The sequence below is a fragment of the Dipodomys merriami genome, unplaced genomic scaffold (genome assembly GCF_024711535.1).
Source record: "Dipodomys merriami isolate MVZ:Mamm:240054 unplaced genomic scaffold, mDipMer1.0.p SCAF_2, whole genome shotgun sequence".
Lineage (NCBI taxonomy): Eukaryota > Metazoa > Chordata > Mammalia > Rodentia > Heteromyidae > Dipodomys > Dipodomys merriami.
In genome coordinates this window covers 115,002,968-115,029,571 of record NW_027203381.1, presented here as the reverse complement: position 1 = coordinate 115,029,571, position 26,604 = coordinate 115,002,968, and the positions used below count along the sequence as shown (strand labels likewise).

General features: G+C 42.2%; 1 protein-coding gene across 2 annotated transcripts in view; it reads right to left on the bottom strand.

Moving 5' to 3' along the window:
* The window catches only part of LOC138832502 (sodium/myo-inositol cotransporter), a 58,330-nt gene extending 32,916 nt beyond the window's left edge, over positions 1–25,414 (bottom strand). Inside the window, exons 1-2 of one of the 2 annotated variants that reach the window (XM_070030619.1) lie at positions 25,171–25,414; positions 1,999–4,421 (exon numbers count right to left, since the gene is read on the bottom strand). In XM_070030619.1, the coding sequence (XP_069886720.1) occupies positions 1,999–4,083 (2,085 nt within the window). In that variant the 5' untranslated portion in view covers positions 4,084–4,421; positions 25,171–25,414. The remainder of the gene's footprint in view (positions 1–1,998; positions 4,422–25,170) is intronic. The other variant, XM_070030618.1, reaches the window with a different exon arrangement.
* Positions 25,415–26,604: the final 1,190 nt, after the last annotated feature.

Here is a 26,604-nt window from a genome sequence, read left to right as displayed (position 1 = left end):
TTCTGTTCTTCCCAAATAGGTTTATTAGCCTTGAACGTGTCACAGCCTCACTCTCCATACAAGACAAGAATGGTCCCTACTTACTTGGCCCCAAGTTATAAATCTCAAGGATAAAATTGAGAACAAAAATTATACAAGGCACTCTAAGCTCTTCAGAAATACATGCTAATCATACATGAATTACCTTTTCATCTACAGACTCAATCCATCAGAAAAGCCTCCTGAAGATAGGAAGACATTATACTACCTGATTATTTCTAAAATCAACTTTGGACTAATCAAGTCCACCATAAGCAAACTAGTGTATACATTACAAAAAATTTAGTCATCAGGACTGAGTTTTGATTCAAAATCTACAAAATTACCTATAAAAGTAATTTTCCCTAAAGAATACAAGGCTTAGTAAAATCATGCAATTTAAAAAGTATCAGTTTAAAGACAAAGAAAGTAGATACACAATTAGTTTTCTTCATGTTTCCTGGAGGACAAAGGGCAGTGTTGAGGACACAAAACTACATCACTCACAAAGCCTTTCCCTAACATCCTTTGTACCCCTCCCCAGTAAAGATCCCTACCCACAAATGTTCCAACTGGTATCAACTCATGTCTAGACAAGAGTACCCTATCTACACAAGTCCTATAACATCCTCTATAGACACAATTCTTGTTCATGGCACCTTTCCAACATGCTATCCATCCTACAGAAAGATTATACTGCTAATCTACCAATAGCAAGTCAGCTCTCTGAGTTTTCTGTAACCGAAAGCCTATTCTCACTGAAACATCCTCATGCTCTACATGACTATGACAACAAATGGCAATTTGGGGGGGGGGATAAGAACTGGGGAAGAAAAATGCATTCTGATCTCAAAGTTGAGGTTTCCCTCTTGAAATCTCATTCTCCATATATTGAGAGCTTCACTAAGCTGGGTAACCGAACACACAAAAGCAGCGCCACTTTTTCAAGATAATGGACTATATATATCCCAAATCGATCCACTTGGGAAGGAAACTTTGACTAATAAAAATGTCATCGAACTACAAGAAAAAGCTAGAAAATTGGCAGAGCATGATTAATCATTTTAGCCTAAGTCAAACACTGCTTAGGAACTGCTTATTCCCAAACTATATTGAAAAGAAACCTTAATTTGGTCAATAAACGTGGGACTCATAAATAATGGCCCTTCTACTATCCCCCATAATTATTTAACAACCCAATTTTGACAAAACTTTATAGACACACTTGGTGGTCATTTGAGTATGTTTCACTTAAACCTCCATGAAAACAGAAACAAACAGAGGGGGAATAGCTGGAATAAAGTCCTCCCCCACAACACTCTACATACAAGTGATACTAAAATACATACAGGAAACATTCCTTCCTTTTCTTGGCAGTCAGCATCCACAGACTCACACTAACAAAACAAACCTGGCAAACCTAACCTGTCCTAAAAGAAGGACCACTCAAGGACATTATATTTTCAGTATGTAACGCATTACAGAGTATTCTAAAAATTCAGGTTTCTTTAAAAGGTAATATGGACTACAGAAACAAAACAAAACAAATTAGAAATAAACAATCTTCAGCATAAAGTCTACCAAGAATTGGCAGTCCTGATATATTTTCTTAAAATACCTTTGATATGTATTCTGCTCTAAGTGACCTATGACAATTGGTCTCTCCTTACTTTGGTATGTAATGTTTTAAACCACATTTTTGCACAATTAAGTCTGTTCTGCGCCACTTAATTTGAGGATCTACTTTCATCCATCTCTAGGAAAATAAAGTCTTACAAATAGATGGCGTTCTGCTAAGTAAAGTTTGGCTAAAACCTACTGCGTAAACAATGCCTGAGAGAGATGCGACAGTTACATAATTTTTCCCCCAAAGACCAGTATTTTAAGTGTCTCATCGTATCCTTAAGTTCATAAGGAGAAATAAACAAACATGAAAATTCCAAGCGAACACACAGCAAAAAGTCCAATATTCAGTATTACTTTAACTTGTGGAGTCTCTTCTAACATTTGTAAACAAACAGCCTCCTCGTCCATCAGGTCTCTGAGACTCCTCTTGCTGAGGCTCTTACTTTTAAAGCCACAAAACCAGTCTATGAACTTCCAATACTGGCCTCTATCATCCGTTTCTTTCTTTCTCTCCTTCTCACCCATGAGAGCCGCTTGCCCATTGGAATATGCATCTACTGGTGTTTCTGCCTCTGAAGGACCCAAGGAAGCCATTGGGTTGGCCTCCTCTCTACAGGTCACCAATAGATTAACATCTTCAGGCTGAAGACCCTTAATGCTATCTTCAGATTTCCCATTGGGAATGACATGGTTGATGGCCTCGCTGTTCTCGTTGCATCGCAGAATACTCTTCTCTTGCATTTCGTACGGTTCATCTTTCTGAGAACAACTCTCCTTCGTCACGAGGCTCTTCTTAGACCAAAAAGTGGTGGTGCGAATCTGATCCTTTGTGGGAGGTGGTGTGAGAAGACTAACGATTACAGTAATAAGTCCTGTGATCCAAAACAATGCTGTTGCCACATACATATAATGGATATCTTTGATGAAGCTAGGCCTGTTATCAGGTTGGTCACACTCTGGGGCACGGTAGGTAAAGGCCAAAATCAACCGGACAGCTCCAAAAACAAAGCCAGCCATTCCACCATAGAAAGCTCCTTGCTCATTGCAGCGCTTCCAAAAAATTGCCAGAAGGAACAGGGCCGCCACTGGAGGTGTCAGATAATCTGCCACCTCCTGAATATAAAGGTACATCTGACCTCCTTGCATTTCCACAATGATTGGCACCCATGCTATGCTGATCACCACCATAAAGGCCACAAATATCCTGCCCACAATCATTAGCTCCCGGGAGCTTGCACTCTTGCGGATGAGTTTGTACACATCAAGGGTGAATATGGTACTGGCGCTGTTAAAGATTGAATCCAAGTCACTCATCAGAGCTGCAATCATCACTGCCATCATCAGGCCACGAAGGCCTACGGGAACCAGCTTCATCACCAGGCGTGGGTAAGCAATATTGGAACACCCAGCTCTGCTTCCACACACTTGCATGCAGTGCTCCGGGTTGATGCAAGCTATGTCATCAACAAACAGTATCCTGGAAATCATTCCTGGAACAACTATGATAAACATTGGCAGAAGCTTCAAGAAGCCAGCCATGAGGGTAGAGCCTTTGGCATGAGCAATGTTTTTGGCTGCTAGGACCCTCTGCACGATGACCTGGTCAGCACACCAGTACCACACAGAGGCTGGGGTCTGCCCAAGAATGAATCCAGGCCACGGAACATCTTCATCTGTTGGAGCCCGCAACATTTTTAGGGCTTCTTTCTTGGGGTAGACATTACAAGAATTTGTATTGGAAAGGTTGTAGGTCAACAGAATGGAGGTAACATTGGGCGAGGCCAACATGTACCTTCTCTTAACTTCCTCAAATCCACCAATCTCCATCATGCTAATAATCATAAGAGTGAGCGCCCCAATGATCATGAGCAGAGCCTGCAGAGTGTCTGTATAGATCACTGCAACCAGGCCTCCAGTGACAGTTAGCAAAGCCGTCATGCCAATGAGCAGGATGACAGACACATAAAGGTTCCAACCTAAAGACTCCTGGATAAAGAGGGCACCTGAATACAGATCCACTGACAGCTTGGTGAAGACATAGAGAATCAAAGACAAGGCGGCAAAATAGACCTGAATCCTATGGCCACCAAATCGCTTGGACAAGTATTCAGGCATGGTGTATACCCCTGATCGGATGTAAATTGGGATGAAAACCCATCCCAGAAGTTGCAAAAGCAGTAAGGCATTGAATTCCCATGCGCCCACTGCAAATCCACTTGCAGCTCCAGATCCTGCCAGCCCAATGAAGTGCTCACTCCCAATATTGCTCACAAACAGAGAGGCACCAATTGCTACCCAGGTCATAGAGCGCCCCGCCAGGAAGTATCCACTCACGGTGCTTCTATTAGATTTCCACATGGCAAAAAAACCAATGCACAGGACCAGGATAAAATACAGGGCCACTATGGCAATGTCTGTTGGCTCCAGTATAGCCCTCATTCTGGTAAATTGTGAATCAAAGTGTCCAAATGACAGACGTGTCCAACTTTTTATTTACTTATTAGTCACCCCAGCCAAGTCTGTAAACCATACGTGAACTGGACTATACAGAGTAACACAGCAGGTCAAAGTCTTTGTCCTTTGGTTTGCTGTCTTGATGGTGGTGGTTGTGATAAACTCTGAAGGAGACAGTTAAATTTTCCTCCGCTTCTTAATTGAGATTGAGAACTTAGCTCGTACTCTTAATCCACTCTCCACAAGACCATCAGCATTTACTCAGGTGCTGGAGGAGAAATTCTGAGTTGCAGCTAAGTCTAGTGAAGCCTATTGTACCAACCCTGCAAGGCAGCAAAGACAAAAGACAAAGATTGAATTAGAGGAGGGTCTCACCACGAGATGAGGAAACTTTCAATTGAGCAAACATGGCGCAACAAAACATTCTTTATTTAAAAAAAAAAAATAACACACTTGAATTCCACAGCAAAGAACAATCCATACTGTCTCGGCCAATACTTAAAAAGTCAGTGATTAGGATTCATTATTTTGAATCAGGAACAAAAAATTCCTCAACCTCATGAACTAAATGGCCTAACTTCTCCATGATATTGTCCTTATCTTACTGTGACAGTGTATTTGGAACACACACCAACATCTGAAAGCATCCTACATAGAGTGAACTGAAACAAAATACATTATATTCATGTTTAAATATCACACTGAAATCCTTGTACAATCCATTTATGCTAATGAATTTTTTTAAATCCTAAAGGAAGGAAAACACTAGTCATAAAGATACAAACATAAATCTTCAAGTATTACAAATCCCAGGGGTATCCAGGGCTAGAATTCTATTAGGGTCCTGAATGGGTCCACGTGTTTACTAGGTGCTAGCATCTGCACAGAAATCCAAATTCATCTGTACAACCTATTGCTATAGAACTTTCCTGAATTTGTACTGTGAATGTGAATGTAGTTATCATACAGCAGCCTGAAACTTAAAGAGATGGCTAATGGGAGACAAGGTTTTCCACACAAAAAGCTAGAAACATACAAAACAATTCTAAGATTTTATCTTTTCAAAGGTACATGAAGTTGGAAAAATATAAAAACTTTCAAAGAAGTTATTTCCTTCTCTTCCTTTTCTTCATGCGACTATTTCCAAGAAAACCTAAAGAAGATAAAGGCACTAAAGTCGAGGTTTGATTTTGCAGAGTATGTCTTCCCTTTAATCTCTTTTTTCTTGAAGGGTACAAAAAAAACAAAAGGCAGAGGGAGAAGAAGCCATGTTTTCTGGAAGTAATGTGATTGTGTCCTACAAACCTGAACAAAACTGACATTTGTCACCTGTAAAGACAAATCTATTCCAATAAATCCATCTGATATTTGTCAATTTGGGATTAAAATAATCACCCTGCAAAATAGACATTTAAATTTACCTAAAATCAACTTGACTTTGGAGGTTTTCTTCTTGGTATACAATTTCTAAATCTTCAGTTAATCATAATTGTAACAGATTAAGTATCATCATCTAAATACCACGTGTTAACTTCTAAGTGATTTTTCTTTTTTTTCTGAGTCAACCTCAGAATAAATGTTGCATGCTGGAACATACTAGACCTCCAATAAATCCAGACATTTTCTTTTTAAAATCAACAGTAAACTTAAGACTCATAAATGAGCCAGGCACTGGTGGGTCATACCTGTAATTCTAGCTACTCAGGAAGCTAGATCTGAGGATGGTGATACCAAGCCAGCCCAGGCAGAGAAAGTCCGTGAGACTCCCATCTCCAATAGACTATTCAGAAAAGGCTAGAAGTGGCACTTTGGCTCAAGTGGTAGAGCACTAGCTTTGAACAAAAGAAGTTCAGAGACAGCACCAGGCCCTGAGTTCAAGCCCCAGAATGGGCACAAAGGGGAAAAAAGACCTATAAATGGCAAAATGGGCTACAGTTCTAAAAACATTAAAACACTTTGTACCAGCAATAAAAAAATCTACATATAATGCCTAAATTAGGTTATTATGTCTAATTCATAAAGCTGTCTACATAAAAAATGCTAACTTGTCTACTAAAGTCAACAGCTAGCATAAAAAACTGCCAGGTAATATCATGTAAAACTTAAAACTTAGAAAGGTATTTGTTTCATCACTTCCTATCTGCTAGATCCTGATGTTGGTCATATTTTATGACCACCTTCCTCACCTCTAAATACTTTGCAGTGATAGGGAGGATCACCTAATTAGTTATCTCAAAGGGTATTCTGAAATGTTTGTATTATAATAAGAGATGTAGCTGGCCTTCAGCAGAAATCTCCTTGTTACTCAAGGTCCATGCATACCCTGTCACTTGTTCACCTACACTGGTAAGACTGGCACCAAGCAAAAGACCTTCTTTGAGGTATGTTCTTAGTGCCAATCACTGCTCTATCTCAATAAACAATCCTCGCCTGTGGCAGATCGTGTCCGGCCTGTTTCCTTCCTTTCTCCTCCATTTTCCTAACATATGGTGCTGACCCCAGGCAATGGTTCCCAAAGAAGGGGAAAAGATGGTCCAGAGCCCATTTGTTTGGAGGGAGATGGGGCTGGGTTTGTTTCAAAGGCTACTTACTGCAGCAACCTATTTGCTAAGAGACAAAATGCTCAGAAACAAACAAGCATCTCTTTACCACTAGAAAGTAGTGCTAGTACCAATTATATTGTTTCTCAATGTCAATCATGATTTATGCCAGGCAGTTATCTAAGACATATTCTGCTTCCTGCTAAAATTCCCAGGCAAGGCCTGACCCCTATCTGAAAGACTTGCTCTCCCCTCTGGAACCATTCTTCCTATGTATCCAAGGATGGAATTTGAAGGATTGACTCCTACCCTGTTTTCCCAGGTGCATACAGATACCAGGCAAGCCACCAAAGATAAGTGCAGACTGCCTGACTCCGGCACAGCAATCCATCTAAGCCTGGTTGTAAACATTCCATCATGGGTCCAACTGAAAATCCCCCCACCTCCCTTGACCTAATGACTTTTTCATTAGCTTCTGTCTCCTTGCTCAGACCACATAAAAACCCAGCTCCTACACACAGTCTCCAAGCCCACAGGAAGGCTGTGTCCCTCGCTGCTCTATCTCAATAAACAATCCTTGCCTGTGGCAGATCGTGTCCAGCCCATTTCCTTCCTTTCTCCTCCATTTTCCTAACATATGGTGCTGACCCCAGGCAATGGTTCCAGAGGGGAGAGGTGAGTCCTTCATATAGGTCTTTGGATACATAAAAAGAATGAGCTAAGAGGGGAGCAACATGGAGTTATGAGAACAAAGCAGATTCCCATCACTACCTTCCCTACACAGTGCGGGGAGAGGAGGGGAGGCAACATTTGTGCCAGGGAGTAGCAAAGCCCACCAGCCCAAAGCTAATTTCAATTCTTCTTGCCTTCATCATCTTTATCATGAGGAGAGAGGTGGCTTTCCCAAAAAGTGAACTATTTCTTCAAATAAAACATCAAAGTCCCAAAACCTACCACATGGATCATTTCATCCATACAGGTCCCTCAAAATTTATACATGCCAACTTCCATCTGCCAATATAAAAGTTGGCTCATAATGGATGCTTTTTAAAGATGCCTCAGAAATTAGACCTTCCAGGTGTAGAGAGAATTATGAAATGACTACTGGTTTTAACATTATATGAATGATATTAACTCCTATGTAAGAATAAAATTTCAATTCAGTTGAAGTGTTTATGTGATCTCATGTGAATGGACACATGATGGAGAAAAAGATTACAATAAAGAAACACTCAGACACATGCTTCCTAGGCAAGTAAACTTTCTGACGGTCATCTTCACAAGTCAGTTTAAAGATCCAAGATTTTGGGGTTTTATAAAGTTGTTTTTTGTCAGTCATGGGGCCTGAACTCTGGGCCTGGGCACTGTCCCTCAGCTCTTCAGCTCAAGGCTAGTGCCCTACCACTTGAGCCACAGCGCCACTTCCAGCTTTTTTTTTTTTTTTTTTTTTTTTTTTGCTTATGTGGTGCTGAGCAATCAAACCCAGGCCTCATGAATACAAGGCAAGCATTCTACCACTGAACCACCTTCCCAGCCCCAAAGGTCAAAGTTTTAAGGGTCCTAACCATCCAAGAAAAAGGTGCTTGGCCCTCACTCTAAGAGCACTAATTGGTCCTCTCCCTCAATATAAAATTTATGTCTTAAGGCCTATCCTAAATTTAAGACTCAGAGGCCACACAAATCTATCTGAGCTAATCTATACCTGTTTACTTCCACATCTGTAAAACATTAGGTTCGAAGAATCAGCAGCATAATCCAAATGTGAGTATTCTCACAGCAAAAGCAATGGATCATTGTTCTCAATGAAGGGGGCTTTTGTGACTGCTTTGTGTGTTCAGAGTAAAATTTGGCTTAGTCCCCTAAAGCTTGTTCTGCTCTAATCTTCAAGTTACAGAGTAGCAGGTCCTCCTATCTTTATGCTTTATATCCATAACACACTTCTCACTACCAGTCTGCCCAATAAGGGCAGAGATTCCGATTCCGAGTTGCTCACAAATTGGTCTCAATGGGTACAGACATTACTTTGCACATTGTTTAAAACTGAATCAAGTCTTAACTTCTAAGCACTTAGCATTAATATTGCTAAACTTTTGGTATCCTCCAACCATCTATTGTCAAGCGTAGTTTTTAAGCAATATGAGACAGCAGATTAAAAACGCTAAGAGGTACCAGAGCACCTTGCTCTTTGCAATCTCAAATAGCTCCAACTGAGTGTGTGGAATGAACAGGCCAGTAAGACTACATAAGAAAGGCCTTTGTTCAGATAAAACTCTCAGCATGCCATGAAGCAATAAAAACCAGTATCTGGAGCACCATCTACACCTAGCCTCCCACAAGAGGGCCCAATTTCCTTTCATTGTACTAACTTCACTCTGGATTTGTGTTCGAGGTTTTACTGTTGCTTTTCTTGTGGGAGTCTTTTTGATTGTTTCCAGTTAGAAGGCAAAGTGGCCTGTGACCAGGCGGCATGTCCCCTCAGCTCACTCCACATAAGGCCTGAGCTTATGGCTAATAGCAATTCACATACAAATTCGACTTTGTACATCTTCACTGTATTTCAGTATTCCAACAAAACTTTTTTTAGTTTTGGGGGGTGATAGTGGTATTTGCCAGTTCTTTTGGAGATGGAGTCTAACTTCTCTGCCTAGGCTGGCCTCAAATGGCTTTCCTCTGCATCCCAGTCTCTTGGGTATATCCCAGTCTCTAGAATAACAAGTGTGAGCCACCAGCACCTGATTTTTTAATATTATTTTTGATGTTTAAAATTAAACTCACATACAAAGCAAATACTTAACTGAGTTACACACTCAGCTCAAGTTACTTTAAATCAGTATTTTACCAACACCTTGTGCCAAGCACCGTTACTAATACTACACACTGAGCCTCCTGCTAGAAGCAGGCATAAAATTACCTTACCACCAATTTGCAGACAAGCAATTGAGAGATTGGTGATTCAGCTGAGCAAGAAAGTACTTGCTAATCATGTGTGAGATAACCTTGGGTTTGAATAAAGCTTTCTACGAGCAACCATGGAAATTAACTGGGGTAGAAGAGCAGGAACAAATGGAGGACTTGGAATAGTTGCAATAACATCTACTCGGATGAGAAAATGGCAACTCTAAAGGACAGGACCATCTTCATAATAAGTTTCAGGATGATATGAGCAAATAAAACTGGAAACAAAGGAGTAAGAAACAAATCCTACTAACTGAAGAATAAAACAATCAATAAATCAACATTAACAAGTCCTGAGGCAATACTGTACCTAAGAGATTCCAAGACCCTTAGGTGAACAGGGGAGTCACTTACAAGAAGCTTGGAATGACACTGGATGGATATCTATGGTCTACAACAGTTCTTGTCTATACAAGGCAGTTTTATGTGCTTCTTCATGTGATGCTGTCTTCAGAACCACTTAAGAACTCTTGCAAGAGAAAAAGCTTAATTTAATCAAATTTCTACCATCAGTTTATAGAAAATACCTGGTATTAGAACACAAAAGAACAAATGTAGAAAGGGAGAGAGACTAGGGGAAGCTATTAAAAAGTAGGAACTTGAAAAACCAAGTAAAGTAATATAAGGACCTTATTTGAATTCAGACTTAAATAAACTCTACAGAAACAAATAAGGGAATTTGAACATGGATACCAGATACTGAGGAAATAAGCTTAGATGTGATGAGGGTAATTTTTTTTTTGGGGGGGGGGGCGTGGTCCGGTCATGGGGCCTGAACTCTGGGCCTGGGCACTGTCCCTCACCTCTTCAGCTTAAGGCTAGCGCTCTACCACTTGAGCCACAGCACCACTTCCAGCTTTTTTCTTTTTGCTTATGTGGTGCTGAGGAATCGAACACAGGGCCTCATGCATGCAAGGCAAGCGCTCTACCACTGAGCCACCTTCCCAGCCCCGATGAAGGTAATTTTTTTTTTAAAGTCCTTGTCTTTGCCAAGCATGCTAAATATTTATAGATGATGAAATGGTATGCCTGTGCTTGCTTTAAAGCACTCTAGTAATAACTGATTCAGAATCACCAACACATGGTAAAGCCAGTGTATGATTGTTGGAGAGCAAATTTGTTAAATCATAAAATGGCATCACAAAAGGAAAAAAGAAACTTTTACAATGAAGCAATCTAGTGGACCTCATCTAAACCAAATGACTGGCTTAACATCCCCCACAGTAGACAGACATGCCTCCCAATATAATGCACCTACATCAGTGACCATGCCTGCCAATGACATTTAACCTACCTATACTCAAGAAAGGAAAACTAGACAACGCCTTCTGCTTTGTCATTAAAAGGCAAGTACAGACAAATCCTAAGTGAGGGATCCTGTAGACTGTGGTCCTGGACTGTTCAAGTGCCATCATCATTGATGGGAAAGGCTTTAGTACAACTGTTCAAGAAGACTAAACAATTAAATGTATGCTTCAAGACATTTTTTTGGTGCTAGTCCTAGGCTTGAACTGAAGGCTTGTGACCTGTCCCTGAGTTATTTTTTTTTTCCTGGTTGTGGGACTTGAACTCTAGGCCTGGGCACTGTCCCTGCACTCTTCAGCTCAAGGCGAGAGCTCTACCACTTTAGCCTCAGCACCACCTCCGGTTTTCTGGTGGTTAACTGGAGATAAGAGTCTCATGGATTTTCCTGCCCCAGCTAGGATTACAGGTATGAGCCGCTGGTGCCAAGCTCCTGAGCTTTTTTGTTCAAGCACACAGTACCACTTAAGCCACAGCTCCACTAGTGGGGTTTTGGCAGTTAATTAGCAATAAATGAAGATTCTCCAAATCTCAGCTTCCTGAGTAACCAGGATTACAGATATGAGCCATTGGCACCTGGCTTAACACTGGATTTTTATTTTTAACTTGAAAGTACAACTGGAATAAGAATAAATTTCAATATAAATTTAGTATTTTGTACTATTATTGAATCAATGTACATTTTGAGGACAATGTAGTTGTGAAGAAGGCGCTTATTTCTAAAGAAAGGTATGTCAAGGTATTTGTAACTCTCAAATATTCCACATAAAAAAAGACTGCGCTAAATGCTAACAAGTAGTGATCTAACATATAAAAAAAAAGTATAGCTGGGCACCGGTGGCTCACGCCTGTAATCCTAGCTACTCAGAAGGCTGAGCTCTGAGGATCGTGGTTCAAAGCCAGCCCGGGCAGGAAAAGTCTGTGAGACTCTTATCTCCAATAAACCACTAGAAAACCAGAAGTGGCACTGTGGCTCAAGCCATACAGCGCTTGCCTTGAGCTGAAGAACTGAGGGACAGCGCCCAAGCCCAGAGTTCAAGCCCCACGACCGACCAAAAAAAAAAAGTATAAAGTACGCTTATTATAACCCTAGTAAATAACAAAACTTTAAATGAGGGGGGAAAAAGTGTGAATTAAGTGCCCTTTTAACAGCTTGCTATTTAAAATAAAGAAAACATAGAAGTTGAGTGTTCACATACCTGCTGGAAACCTAGTTACTCAGGTGACTGAGATCTGAGGATCCTGGCTTAAAGCCAGCACAGGCAGAAAAGTCTGCAAGAATCTTATTTCCAAGTAACAAGCAGAGGTAAGGCTCAAATGCTGGAACAGCAGGAATGAGCAACAAAGCACAGACAGTGAGCAGTAAAGAGTAAAGAAGCCAAGCGAGGGTTTGAGTTCAAACCCTGGTACTGGCATAAAAAGAAAACATAAAATACACCTCTAAGAGAGAGAGGGAGGTGTAGGGATGAATGATGGGTATAATAAGGAGACTCACAAGGTATTATTTCCAGTTATGAGTCTTAATTTCCACTTCTGCAAAATGTGAAAACATGTACCTTAAGGCAACATCATGACTAAAAGACAGATGACTAGATAAAAGTCCTGTAGGGAGAAATTACACATTAAACAATTCTCATGCCTATCAATTCATAAGGCTTTCTTTCAGAGCTTTAAAAAAAGAAAAAATTCTCAACTGAGTAAATGTTAATAGAACTTCTTTAAGGCCTCTACATACTTTTGGTCTTCTACCCAAGTTAATGGCCATGTTTCACTCTCATTTAAGTTTTTGCCTTGCCTGAGCATCCAAATTAAAATGAAACTTACACATCGTCTCCTCTTATTCTTTCCTAGTTTTCTTCATAGCCTTTGCTAGAACATGCACACTGTAAACACTGGAACTGTCTTGTTTACCTCTCTATTCCTCAAACACATGATAGTTCTGACACCCAGCGGGCACTCAAAAGAGAGGAAACATTAACTATGGTGTACACTCTTTATACAAATGAAGTAATCAAAGGCAGGACTTCTAGCTTGAGACTGTCCTTGTATCCTGGCTTAGCCACTTACACACTTTGTGATGCTAGGCACCTTCCTGCTGCCATTTGTTCCACTTGTAAAATGTGAACTACACTAATTCTTAAGACATCAAAGATTCAAAAGACAGAAGAAACGGATATCTTAAACGCAAATTCAAGCATACAGCCCTTGTTTCAACCACTAAGTTGGATATAACTACCATCTTCTCTCAAAGATTAATAACCACCATATGGTTTGAAGAGGTCAAACATCCAACCAAGTAAACTCTGTGGTTCACCTTCATGGGTTTTTTTGTTATTCTTATCCTACTAGGTTCCAATTTTACATTCCTAGAAAAAAGTGTTCCTAGAACTGATACTAAACAGTTTCTCATTTTCCATGTTACTGAGACAGAAAATGTAATCACAAACATCTTCCTTGTAGACCAGATTCTAACTCTCCCAGGAAGACAAGTTGTAAACACATTTTGAAATTAGATGATTCCTCAGAAAGACAACTTTGGCTAGAAAATTCAGAAATGTTCTAATTTTCCTCAAGGTAATAATACAAGGTTTTACAAAAAAAAATAGGACCACAGACAAGATAATCCAAACAGCATTTGAAAGAAAGAAAATATGTATAGAACCAAACTTAACATGTGGACATCAAGCAAAAAAGTATTACAGACTAAGGCAGCTAAATTTTCAGGTAAGAAAAGTAGAAAGGTAAAAAAAAAAAAAAATCCAGAAATGGTTTCAGTAGATAATATTGAAATTAAAAGGAACTTGCAATGGTTTCATCCTAACCATTAAAAAAAAAGAAATGACATGAAGACAAATTTGTTTTCTTCACTGTTTTTCTTACAGACTGATTTTGCAAAACCTTACTTAGACCGCATGAGAAGGGCATTCCTGAAACCAATGTCGCTTCCAGTCCACTGTCTTTGAATTCCCTTGCTGGAAAATTGGGTGTTTGAAGGTTTTGAGATCACATAGATCACACAATTCTTTCTTATGACTGTTAATAAAACAGAATGCCACGGAGTAACAAAAAAAAAAAAAAAAAGACAATCAGAAAAACCTAAACCGAAGTCATTTACTCTTTCCAAACAAGGTCATGCAATTTAAAAGGCAAATAAAACCAATCCTACAGTATTCTATCTCACAACATTCCTTTTTAATTCCTTTTTTGAATCAAAACCAATACAATTCACACACAAGCATCTGAAAACAAAGTGGAAACACGGCAGATTATCAGGGATGCTAACTTTTCTAAGTAGCAAGGGCTGTCCATTTCTCCTGGGATCCACTTCCCAGCCACTGAAACTCAGTACAGCATTATTCCCAGTCTACCCAAGAGAATGTTCTCAAACTGGACTATAGCCACAAGAAGATAGCTGCCATAGCCACACCTAGGTTTCCTCACTTAACAAAAGGAAGGCACTTGGGGCTGGGAAGGTGGCTCAGTGGTAGAGCGCTTGCCTTGCATGCATGAGGCCCTGGGTTCAATTCCTCAGCACCACATAAGCAAAAAGAAAAAAGCCGGGAGTAGCGTTGTGGCTCAAGTGGTAGAACACTAGCCTTGAGTTGAAGAGCTGAGGGACAGTGCCCAGGCCCAGAGTTCAGGCCCCAAGACCAGACCCAAAAAAAAAAAAAAAAAAGGAAAGCACTTAACACTCAGGTACCAAGTACAAAGTTTTAAAACCTAAAGTCTAGTAGGGCAGTGGTGGCTCATCCTTAATACTATCTACCTGAGAGGCTAAGATCTGAGAATCTCAACTTGAAGCCAGCACAGGCCAGACAAATCCTAGATACTCTGATCTCCATTTAACCAGCAAAAAAAGCTGGAAATGGATCTGTGGCCCAAGTGGTAGAGCACTGGCCTGGGGTGAGGGGAGAAGGGAGAGGTGGGACAACCGCAGAAGTCTAAATAAAGACAAAAGTAGGACATCTTGATTCTGGGACAGATGCAGATAAGTGCCAGTTTATGAGGTCTTGTTCTTGTTTGCAATTTTTTTTTGGCAGGAGTGGGGTTTAAACTCAGGGTCCTACACTGGGAAGTCATTTTCTTTGGCCTACAAGCATTATTTCAAACCAACAAGAGGTTAATACAATGGGTGCAAATCAAATTGTAGGGCTGGGAAGGTGGCTCAGTAGTAGAGTGCTTGCCTCACATGCATGAGGCCCTGGGTTTGATTCCTTGCACCACATAAACAGAAAAAGCTAGAAGTGGTGCTGTGGCTTAAGTGGTAGTGCATTAGCCTAGAGCTGAAGAGCTCAGAGACAGTGCCCAGGTCCAGAGTTCAGGCCCCACAACAGACAAAAAAAAAATAAAAAATAAAATTGTACCAACGCTTGCTTAAACGATCCACCAAAGGAAGTTATTCTTAGGAGAGGACCAGAATGGCACAGTGCCATGTGCATCTGTTATCTGTTTTGGTCTGTGCATCATTTATCAAAATGAACTCCAGGAAACAAAAACAAGTCTTTTTCTTTTTTGCTGTTTTGTTTTCCTTTTGTTCTATGTTTTCACTTATATGTCTTGGAGAGTACAGAGGCACAGAAATGGAGAGACAAAGGGCAAACAAATTCAACAATGCTCCTCACTGGACACTATGCTGAAAATGAGCTATACAACTTGTAGGTGTGGACAGAAGGGAAAAACCAGGAGACAGTGAGGGTAGGGTGACATTGTCCAAAAAGAAATGTACTCTTGGGCTGGAAATGTGGCTCTGTGGCAGAGTGCCTGCCTAACATGCACGAAGCCTTGGGTTCTGTTCCTCAGTACCAGATAAACACAAAAGGCTGGAAGTGGTACTGGGGCTCAAGTGGTAGAGTGCTAGCCTTGGACAAAAGAAGCTCAAGGACAGTGCCCAAGACTGGCAAAAATAAAGAAAGATAGAAATGTACTCTTTACCTAACTTATACAATTGTAACCCCTCTGTTCATCAACTTTGTAAAACAAAAAATAAAAAATAATTTTTAAAACTAGACAATTTCTAAAGTCTGCTCATGGTACCCTATGTAAACACAGCTAATCCAGCAGTCTGAGATTGCTATTACTTTTGCCATTTACCTAGTAGCTATCGATTCTATTGCAAATCAATGACAAAAAGACAGGCTCTGTCTATACAAATGCTGAAAGAGTTGAAAGCAGCCATCTAAAGCCTATTATCTAAATAAGAAATTACACAATGAACTCTGGCCCATGGTCATAAAAATATTTTTGAGCTAATTGACATCTTAAAATCTGGTTTCCCCTAAAATCTGAATTTCTAGTGGGGAATAAAAGAGAACGAGTAAGAGAAGCCAGGCCTAGACATGGCAGTGAGACTGGAGTGAAGCAGCTAGCACTAACACTGTTACAAATACTCAAGCAAGAATTGTATTGCAAGTTTGATTTAGTCTAGGATTCTGGAAACATAAACTAACATATATTGAGTTTAGCTTTTGAAGTATCTCAATCATGAAAAGAACTATGGAAAATAAGACAATAAAACTCACTACACTATTCCACTGACACACTTTTACCCCTCTAAGAGATAAGAAAACTGAGGGTCCAAAGCCAATCCATCCAATGCCACTTTTGTGTTTATTCTACCATACCAGCAATATCCTCACTTGGATCTTAAGTTTTTCTATTCATTTTAGGGGGGAAAAAAAAATCAGACTACATACTGAAGAAGTTTTCATACCCCAAGCAAACATATTCAATCAAAAGTAAATAGATACCTTAAATATTTTATTTAAGCTTGACACCTATATGTATAGTCACTTGCCAACCTTGTTCAATGTATGGGCCAAAGCCCTGGAAGAATGATTTCCATGACTTGGAGTTCATTGCTGATTGATGTTCCTTCTGCTTCATCTAAAACTCTATAAATCCATCTCCTCCAATTTCCAACTCAAATGTCATTAAAGTGGAAAGCTTTAAAGAGCACCCTTTAAAGCAGCCTCTACACAGAATCTCAACTATTGTTACCTTTTCTACCAAACTTAATCACTTCAAGCCACATCTCATTCTACAGCCATCATTTCAGCAGCTCACCTTTTATAAGTCTTTCCAAAGAATCCAACTTGAACTGACTTAATCAGTTTATAATATAGTAAAATTATTAGAAACATAGGTTACCTGCCACACAGTCGTGAAAATCAATACAACTTCTAGGAAACATGTGACTCACCCGGTCCAAGGAAAGCACCAACTTGAAAACAACCTACTACAGATCAAAGTAGCTGCCACAAGGCAGCTAACTGAAGATCTGTTATATTCACAACACACAGAAGATAGAAATGAAAATAGACTTGACCCTAAAGAACTGTAATCTAGCAAAGGAAGTAAAATACACTCAACAATTAAGAACATGACACAGAAAGTAAACCACTTGATAACAGGAAAACACCATGCAACCAAAGCAAAGATCCTAATGGTACAGGTCCTTGATATTTAAGTTGAAATGAACTTGAAGAGAGATATTCATGGAGACAATGTGGAAATGTGGGGGGAAAAAAAAAGGAGCATTCAGAGAAGCAATGTGATCCAGGCATCAGAGAAAATGAAAGAAAATGATATATATCCATTTGCAATAGCTTTACTTGGTATATGAAATGGAGAATTTAAGAAATTGAGTGGTGAGATTTTTTTTTTTTAAATAGGCTGCAGTGAGTGGTATTAAGAGGCAGCCATTGATGCCAGACTTTATTCTCAGTATTTGTGAGAAAGACATGTGTCCCAATTTGGTAGCAGCTTGACACAACCAACTAGTGTGGAAATCAGAACATCATCACTACATAGTGCTAATATTTACTTATCAAAATAGCATCCCAGTTAAATTCTTGTAAAACATCTTAAGACAACTACTTTCGTATTCTAAGTGGTATATTAACTACCAGCAGCACATTAAAAGAGACACCTACTGGTGTCAGTGGCTCATGTCTGTATAATCCTAGCTACTCAGAGCACCACTTTTCCAAGCCAGGCTAGGAAGGTCCATGAGAATTTTATCACCAAATTACCACGAGAAAGCCAGAAGCGGAGCTGTGGCTCAAGTGGGAGAGCACTAGTCTTGATCATAAATGCTCAGAGTCAGTGCCCAGACCCTGAGGTTAAGCCCCAGGACTGGCACAAAGAGAGGGAAAGGGGGACTGGATAGGGGGAGAGAGGAAGAGTAAAACAGAGACACCTATAAAACTGCAAGTGTGTGAAACAAGCAACTCAAGACAGGCAAAGAGAAAGCTACAGGTGACTGGGACCTATAAAAATAGAAAGAAGTTGGGGCTGGGAATGTGGCTCGGTGGTAGAGTGCTTGCCTAACATGCATGAAGCCTGAGGTTCAATTCCTTAGTTCCACATAAACAGAAAAAGCTAAAAGTGGCACTGTGGCTCAAGGTTAGCCTTGAGCAATAGAAGTTCAGGGACAGTGGGGCTGGGAAGTTGGCTCAGTGGTAGAGTGCTTGCCTTGCATGCCTGAGGCCCTGGGTTCGATTCCTCAGCACCATATAAGAAAAAAGCCGGAAGTGGCGCTGTGCCTCAAGTGGTAGAGTGCTAGCCTTGAGCTGAAGAGCTGAGGGACAGTGCCCAAGCCCAGAGTTCAGGCCCCACGACCGGACCCAAAAAAAAAAAAGAAGAAGAAGTTCAGGGACAGTACCCAGGCCCTGAGTTCAAGCCACATGAATGGCTTTAAAAAAATAAAAAATTGGAGGGCTAGGAAGGTAGCTCAGTGGTAGAGCGCTTGCCTTGCATGCCTGAGACCCTGGGTTCGATTCCTTAGCACCACATAAGCAAAAAGAAAAAAGCCAGAAGTGGTGCTGTGGCTCAAGTGGTAGAGCACTAGCCTTGAGCTGAAGAGCTGAGGGACAGCGCCCAGGCCTAGAGTTCAGGCCCCACGACCGGACCCAAAAAAAAAAGGAAGTAGTGGATTTATTCAAGCCAGATGATAGAAGGCAGAGAAGTGATAAATACAAGTTAAGCACTAACAGGGGCAAGCATGGAAGTAGGCAATTCACTGTGTTTGGAACAATACTGAGTTTATTGCACCAAAGCTGCATCTAGGCTACAACTAGCACAGAAGATCTATCAGCTTGTTCAGAAAACATCATATCACCTATACAGCAAAAGGAACAGCATGGAGAAAGGAAGGAATCAAAGCAGAAAGTCAGAGAACAGCACCATAGGAAAACAAATAATGACTATAGAAAATTATTGTGTACACTGTAAATCAGGGGGCAGCAAATTTCACCTGTAAAAGACCAGATAATAAACATAGGCCAAGGAACAGGATTATGCTCCAATGTAGCTCCACTCATAGACTGTGAGATTTTAATTTTAATTTTCACGTGGCCATAAAATATTGGCCCTTTGATAGTTTTTTCCAACAATAGGCTGTAAAAGATAGGGGTGTCAGGACAAGTCTAGCTTATGTGCCATCTCCTCTAAAACAGAAGTTCCCAAGGACAAGACCTGGACCTTTCCAAACTCCCAAGCACAGTTTTCCTTTAGAAAAACTAGTTACTTACCAGACATGCATCTGTCTAACTCCATAAAGCTGACTTCCCTAGATTAAGAGGTAACAACACATGTAGATGACAAACCTTTTGGTGTTATTGCTTTCTCAAGAGAAGTACTCAAAGGCTCCTTATCTTGAACAGAAAAACTCAGGAGATTAGAAATTGATTCTAATAGATGCCAACATATTTTTATACATACGATAATCATACCACAATATATCACTCCCTCTCTACCCTTCCTTCTACTTTCATGTTAAGCCAAGCATCTGTATTCAGGTTTGAGATGAGTTATGCCGGTACTACAAAGAGCAACAGCACTTGATTAAAAAAAATTTTTTTTAAAGGAAAAAAATTACTTTATACCTTCTTTATTGCTTTTGAACATTGTTTCATGGGATTTTACAATCCAAAAGGTAAGATTCAACAGCACTGTGTATAAATACAACCTAGACTTTAAAAACCTACAATAAACATCAATAATGAATTTTGTACAAGTAACGAACTTTTTTTTTAACGAAGAGCAGCATATCAAACTTCTGACAGTCTTCACATATACAAACCACATCTGGTGAGAAAGAACTCCTTACCCCCAAGCCACTCCTTGTATCTTAGCAGTAGCTCAGGGTCAGGAGCAGGACTCCTTCTTCAAGCACTTGCTGCGGCAATAAGCTGTAACCCAAGAAAACTTTAATACTAAATGTAAGTATAACATGTAGTTTCAAATAGAAAGACAGAAGCTCAACTGTTTGGGGAGAGCCCAACAGAAAGAAAAGTAATTTATAAGACTGCCTTAAAGTTTCCATTGAAACTGATGTGTCCATAAGCAGCCAGCAAGGATTTCAGCATTTCCTATCAAAGGTCCTCAAGCACGTCAAGCTGCAATGACAAAGGGTTTGGCCAGCCCCATACATGAGTTCATTAGTAGCCCCCTCACCTCAAATTGTCTCCAAAGCCATGCATCAGTGGCTCACATCTGTAATCTTAACTACTCAGGAGTCTGAGACCTGAGGGTTGTGGTTCAAAGCCAGCCTAGGCAGGAAAGAGATTATTTTTATCTTCAACTAATCACCAAAAAAGCTAGAAGTAGGTATGTGGCTCAAGTGGTAAAGCATTAGCCTTGAGCAAAAAAGCTCGGAGGCAGTGCCCAGTTCAAGCCCCAAGACCAGCACAAAAAAAAAAAAAAAAAGGAGAAAAAGGCACATGTTTTGTATTATTTTCAGAATATCCGAACTGAATAAAACTCTAACTAAACACAAACTTTGACAGGGTTATCCAATCACAAAGGCTTGAGTGTAGAGAAAACAGAGAACTCTTGAGACTCATTCAGAAAACCTACTGTTTCCTACATCTTACTACATCTAATTACTGAGTCATATGTTAAACTAAAGAGTGCATCACAAAATTCTTAGCCTATAAACTATGTTAATGAGCTTTTGTAAAATGTGATCTGCTTCCCATGGAAATTAAAAACAAATGAGGAGACCAGGAGTAGTGGAACATGCCTATAAGCCCAGCACTCAGGAGGCTAGGTCAAGGCTATCAAGTTCTACTAAGCCTCATAAGATCTTGACTCAAAGAAAAGTGGGAGGAAAAACACTGAACATAAAACTAACTCCATCCGTTCTAATGAAGTAGTTATCTACTTCTTTCATTTCTACTTTAGAAAACATGCAAAAGATATACTATTGTACACCTATCCACCAATTAAGCTAGTTATTAAACCATTCTCATATAAAAATTTGAGTGATGACATTATTCTAAGAAAAAATATTTTCTCAGAGCATTCACAAATCTTAATCCAACTGTGATCAGCTTCTGAGCAAACGCAATCTAGACCTGATAACATATTCCTAGAGAATATGAAAGACATACTATAAAGATTTTTCTCCCCAAAATTCCTCTTCCCACACCCATTCCAAGCCTAAAAAATGTCTATTTTTCTAAACTCCTCCACAGTATGCAGCATTATCATTCATGTATTGACAATTCACTCTTTTACCTAGCAGAAATTAAATACCAATCTCCAAACTCCAATTACAAAGTACAATCAAATGGCATCAGCCATCTTTCCAGACTCAAGAACCAGTATCCACTGACCTGTCACAATGCACAGTTCCTGGACCCCTTAGCCACCTGACTGCTCCTTCCGCAAGGGTGGGTCAGGAAAGGCAGGAGAGTGCTCATTATCTCATAGGCAATCCTTTTGTTGTAGAAAGGGTTTCCACTTGAGACTACCTGAAAATCCAGCTTTGGTCTTTCCACTGCAATTTATGACTGTCTGCATCATAGCCTTGGAATACCATGTTTTCCAGAAATGAGTAAAACTCTTCTGATATTATTTGACATAAGGATAACGGGGCTTCTCAAACATTTAGAGACTCTTCTGTAAATTCAGCTTAAGACTACTCTAGGCAATTACTTTCTCAAATACTTGTCATTTTTAAATGACTAGTCCTCACCTTAAAAGTCCCAGTTTCACAACATTCACAGGGTCATACTTCAGAATTTAACCACACTTTTATCTAATTTTTAATGCTAAAGCAAAAACAGAGGATGTGGAAATTACAAGTTTTTTGCACACACACATTAAGAGTCAGTGGTAGAATGCCTGCTCCATATGACAAGGCCCTGGGTTCAATTCCAAGTTTGGAGGGTTGTAAGGGGAAGTCTTGGCCAATATTCAAGCTGAATGGGACCTGCAAATAGATTTCTTGGAAGGACATCTCCACACATACATGCATAAGTGTGCAAGTACAACAAAAGCACAGATTCACTACAATCAATTGAAAACAGAAATTAGATTGACTACATTCATCACCTAGTTATTCTACATACTAGACCCCAAAAATCTTCCCACAGGACTCCCCCAATGTTACAACAGATAGGTGAGAGGCTCAACATGGTGTCTTTAACTTTAAACTCTGTAGGCTCAATTTTAAGGAGTCACACTGGAGGTCAAATAAGATAAGGAACTGGAAGCCATTTTCAAAACTCTGAAAGGCTAAAAACAGGCCTGAAAAGCTAGTCTCTAAACTCTCATCTGCTACAAAAGTTGCATATCTCCTCAATTCTAAGACATATAAAATTATTAGGGCTGTGCACAAGTGGCTTTGGCTTATGCTTGTCATCCTGGCTACTTGTCATCCTAGCTACATAAACTGAGACCTGAGGGTTGAGGTTCAAAGCTAGCCTTGGCAGGAAAGTACATGAGATTCTTATCTGCAATTAAACAACAAAAAGCCAGAAGTGAAGCTGTGGCTCAAGTAGAAGAGCCATAGCCTTGAGCAAAAAAACTAAGGGACAGTTTCAATACCCAGAGTTCAAGCTCAGGTACCAGCACCAAAAAAAAAAAAAAAAAAAAAAAAGATTATGGGAAAGGGAAAATAGAAAAATACCAACATATTAAGAGGCCACAATGCAAAGTGGTCCTCCTAAAATCTACAACTAGGAAAATTATGCAACTTAAAATTGAGAATTAACAAAGGTGTCTGCGTCCCTGTAGCAGAAGCACAGACTGCCTCAGGTTGGAACTAAGGCCTCCAGGGCCTGCTAAAAGGTATACAAACCCATTTTAGCACTCTACATTTAACAAATCTACAGTTAACTTGGTAATTCATTTTCCTACCACTTAGAATCCAACATTCCTAAATTGAAAACAAAGACTGTCTAAAATCTCTAAGTCTGTAACAAACTACATAAACAAAGATAAGTTAACAAAAAAGTAGTGTTATTATTTAGGTCAAGGATCAAATACAAGTTGTACCAATGTTTATCTAGAGCCACAGGTGCCTCCTCTCAGCTTCAGAATGGGTATCCTGCTCCTCCTTTCATCCTCATCTAGGGAATTGTCCCAGATTATAAACTTTCTAAATGTTTGGGGAGAGGAGGGGGCTTAATGCTGCCCTTGGGAAAGGATTTCAAAAACTATTGAAATTACACTTGGTTTATCTAAACTAATCTTGAGTATTACACAAAAAAATTACATGCTGCTTTTATAGAATGTGTTTGCGTATATATTTATATCATACATATTTTTTTCTAGACTCCTCTGTTAAAATGGCCTAAGGCAGTTCTAAGCAACTACCTTCTCAAATGGCATTCGCATACATATACAGAAACACACACACAAACTATACAAACAGCATGGTAAAGAAAATGGTTTTACTCAATGTACTTGAAGCTATGTTAATCAAGGAAAAACCCAGTCTTCATTTATGAATGAGCTAATACTATGCACCTAGATCCTGCCTCTTTGGTCATCACCTGCCGCTTTCTAAAACAAGGAAGGTAAACAAGAGGAATTTCAGTAGCATTTCCCAGATTGTGAATCATTGCCTAAAAAGCAGAATCACAGGGCTCAAACACTTCTATCTAAAAATGTTCTGTTTTTAATAAAGTGCCCCTCCATTGTTCCAATCCTTTTTTAAAAGGTGCATTTCCTCCTAAGGAAAGAGGAAGGTGGAGATAGAGAGGTATCAGAGGCAAAACAATACAATCTTCTTCCCCAAGGCAGGGACCAAGCTTAGGGACACAATGGCATGCCTGGCCAGCCTCCCTGTACCCCATCCAACAGGCTGGCGTCCCTTCCCAGCCAACCCTGTGAAAAACATCCCTCCTAACCACCTCATGCTAGTGACTGCTTGGGGGTTTCCACGGAGCCCAAGCTTAAAACCGAATCAAACTGAACTGGTCATACTCTTCTAAAATGTGTGATTCAAACAAAACGTGTTCACGTTCCCCAGCGCCATACAGAAGAAGGCTGTTTCCAAAGTTCAGACACAAGATTATCTTCTTATACCTGGTTTTGGTGGGGTGGGAGTGGGGGGAGGGGGTAAATAGCGTACAGCACACTCTACATTACCGAATTCTCGGAAGGACGGGGATTTCGGCGACGACTTGAGGAGTGCAAGACCCAGAACAGAGGGCGAAGTGCTGCCTCCAGCCGCCGGCCTCTGTGCTGGACCACGCCGCCGCCAACACCTGAAGGGAACCGGCTGCTGGTTCGACAACCATCCTCCACACCTGGAAGCCCCTACCTCAAGATCAATCAAAAGCAGGGGGGGGAGAGGGAGGGAGGGAGGAGGAGGAAGAGAGGGAGGGAAGGGAGCGAGCCAGGCAACAACTTGGATGAATGAACCTGGGCTAGGGGCGGGGGGGGGGGGGGGGGCCAGGGTATTCGCTGAAGTCAAAAACAAAAAGCAGGAGACGTCCAGGATGCCTGCTTGGTAACGGGAGAGCGGGGTAAGCGGGCGGAGTAGATCACGGCACACACACGCTCTGGAGGAACGTTTTATTGAGCGCCGACGTTGCCAAGGCGGCCGGAGGGCGGGCGGCGGGCGCGCGGCGGGGCCGGCGACGACGAGGCTTCACGGGCGCAGGTCGGAGCTGAGCTGGGCGCTCTCCCGCGTGTCCTCCCGCGGACCTTCCACTGGACTCCCGCGGGCCGGGGCTCGGGCCGAGGGCCGGCCCCGCCCCGGGTTCCGGGCGCCGGCGGGCCCCCCGGGCCGGGCACACCCCTCCCGCGGCCTCCCGCTCTCACGCGCGGGCACGCCCCCGCCTCCCGCGCGCACGCGGCCGAGCCCAGCCGGCGGCCCCCGCCCCCGCCCCCCGCCGCCCGCACGGCCTCCGCGGGGCCGCGCCGGGAGGACCCGGGGTCCCCGCCGCCCGGAAGCGCGGACACCGGGCGGCCTAGCTGCGGCGGGGACGCCCGCCCGCCCGCGCGGGAGGACGGGCTCTGAGGGAAGGTCACTTACCCGCTGCATGGCTTTCAGAATCAAAGCCAGCTCGTAGCGGGGCATGCCCGAACGCTCGGCGCGCGGTTCCGAAGCGGACCGGGTCCCCCGGTGCGGGCCCGGGGTTGCGAGGGGAGGAAGGGTGGGAACGCGCCGGCGGCTGAAGCGGACGGCTCCCCGGCGGCGGCGAAAGCACGCTCCGGCCGCGCGAGCCCGGGCTTAAAGGCTCCGGCAGCTGCGCAGTGGGGGCCACGCCCCCTCGCGAGGCCACGCCCCTCGGCCCGCCTCCGCCGCCACGCTTTCTACCTAGGGCTCTCCAGCCCCTGGAACTTTCCATGCTTTGCGTCTCCTCCCGGGCGCCGGGCGGCCGTGTGCGCGTGCGCCGCGGTGCGGTCTCGGTCCGGCGCGCGCTCCTCGTCGCGGCGCCCCCGCCTCCCGGGCGCGGAGCCTCCTCGGCGGGCGACGTGGGGGGCGCGGCGGGTCCTGGGGCGCTCCCCTGCGCTCTCGCCCGCTCGCCCTCCCTCCCTCCACCCCCTCTGCCTTTCCCCCACCCTCTCCCCCTTCTCCTTTCTCTCCCCTCTCCCTCCTTTCTCTCTCCCCTCTCTCCTTTCTCTCCTCCTCCTGTCTTCTCCCCCCTCCCCTCTCTTCTCCGTCCTCTCCCCCTCTTCCTCTCCTCTTCCTCTCTCCCTCCTCTCTTTCCTCTCCCCCCTCCCTCTCTGTCTGTCTGCCTCTCTCTCTCTCTCTCTCTCTCTGTCTCTCTGTCTCTCTGTCTCTCTGTCTCTCTCTGCTGGTGACCTTGGGCAGGTCGAGTTGGGGACCCTGAGGGTGGGTGCCTTTGAGTGAACTGAGGCACATACACCTCGAAGTGCAGCGAGCCTGGAGCAGAAGGAAGGGAAACAGGGCTCCCGCTCCCTCCAGCCACCATGCTGTCTCCCTAGCTGGCTCCTTAACCACTGAGGCTCCTGCCAGGGCTCCCTCTGCTCTTGCTGACCCATTAAATGGGTCTGGAAGTGAAATGTTTGTCACCCTTAAAGTGGCTTTAATGATCATCGTAAAAATTTATTGAGCACTTACTCTGTGTCAGGTACCATGCTAAGGCTGTTAGGGTGTCTCATAAAATTCTGAACAACCACCCTATGACACAAGCACTATTCCATTTTAGGCATTAGGAAATAGAAAAAAAATAGGTACCTCGTTCATACACATGGTGGGAGAAACAAGTATGTATCTGGACTACCAGAAAGCTGTGCGCTGTCTTAGGCATCTGCACCGCCTACCCTCTATTATCTCTATTAACACCAGTAACAAAGGTCAAGATGCTGGTCTGCCCTCAGTGGGTTTAACCATGTGCGATGGTGCATAAACCATCTTACCATTACACCTCTGCCTCCTTCCTCCACAAAACAAATGGGATGATGTTTTGAGCACATGTGTTTCTGGGATACATGCATTCTG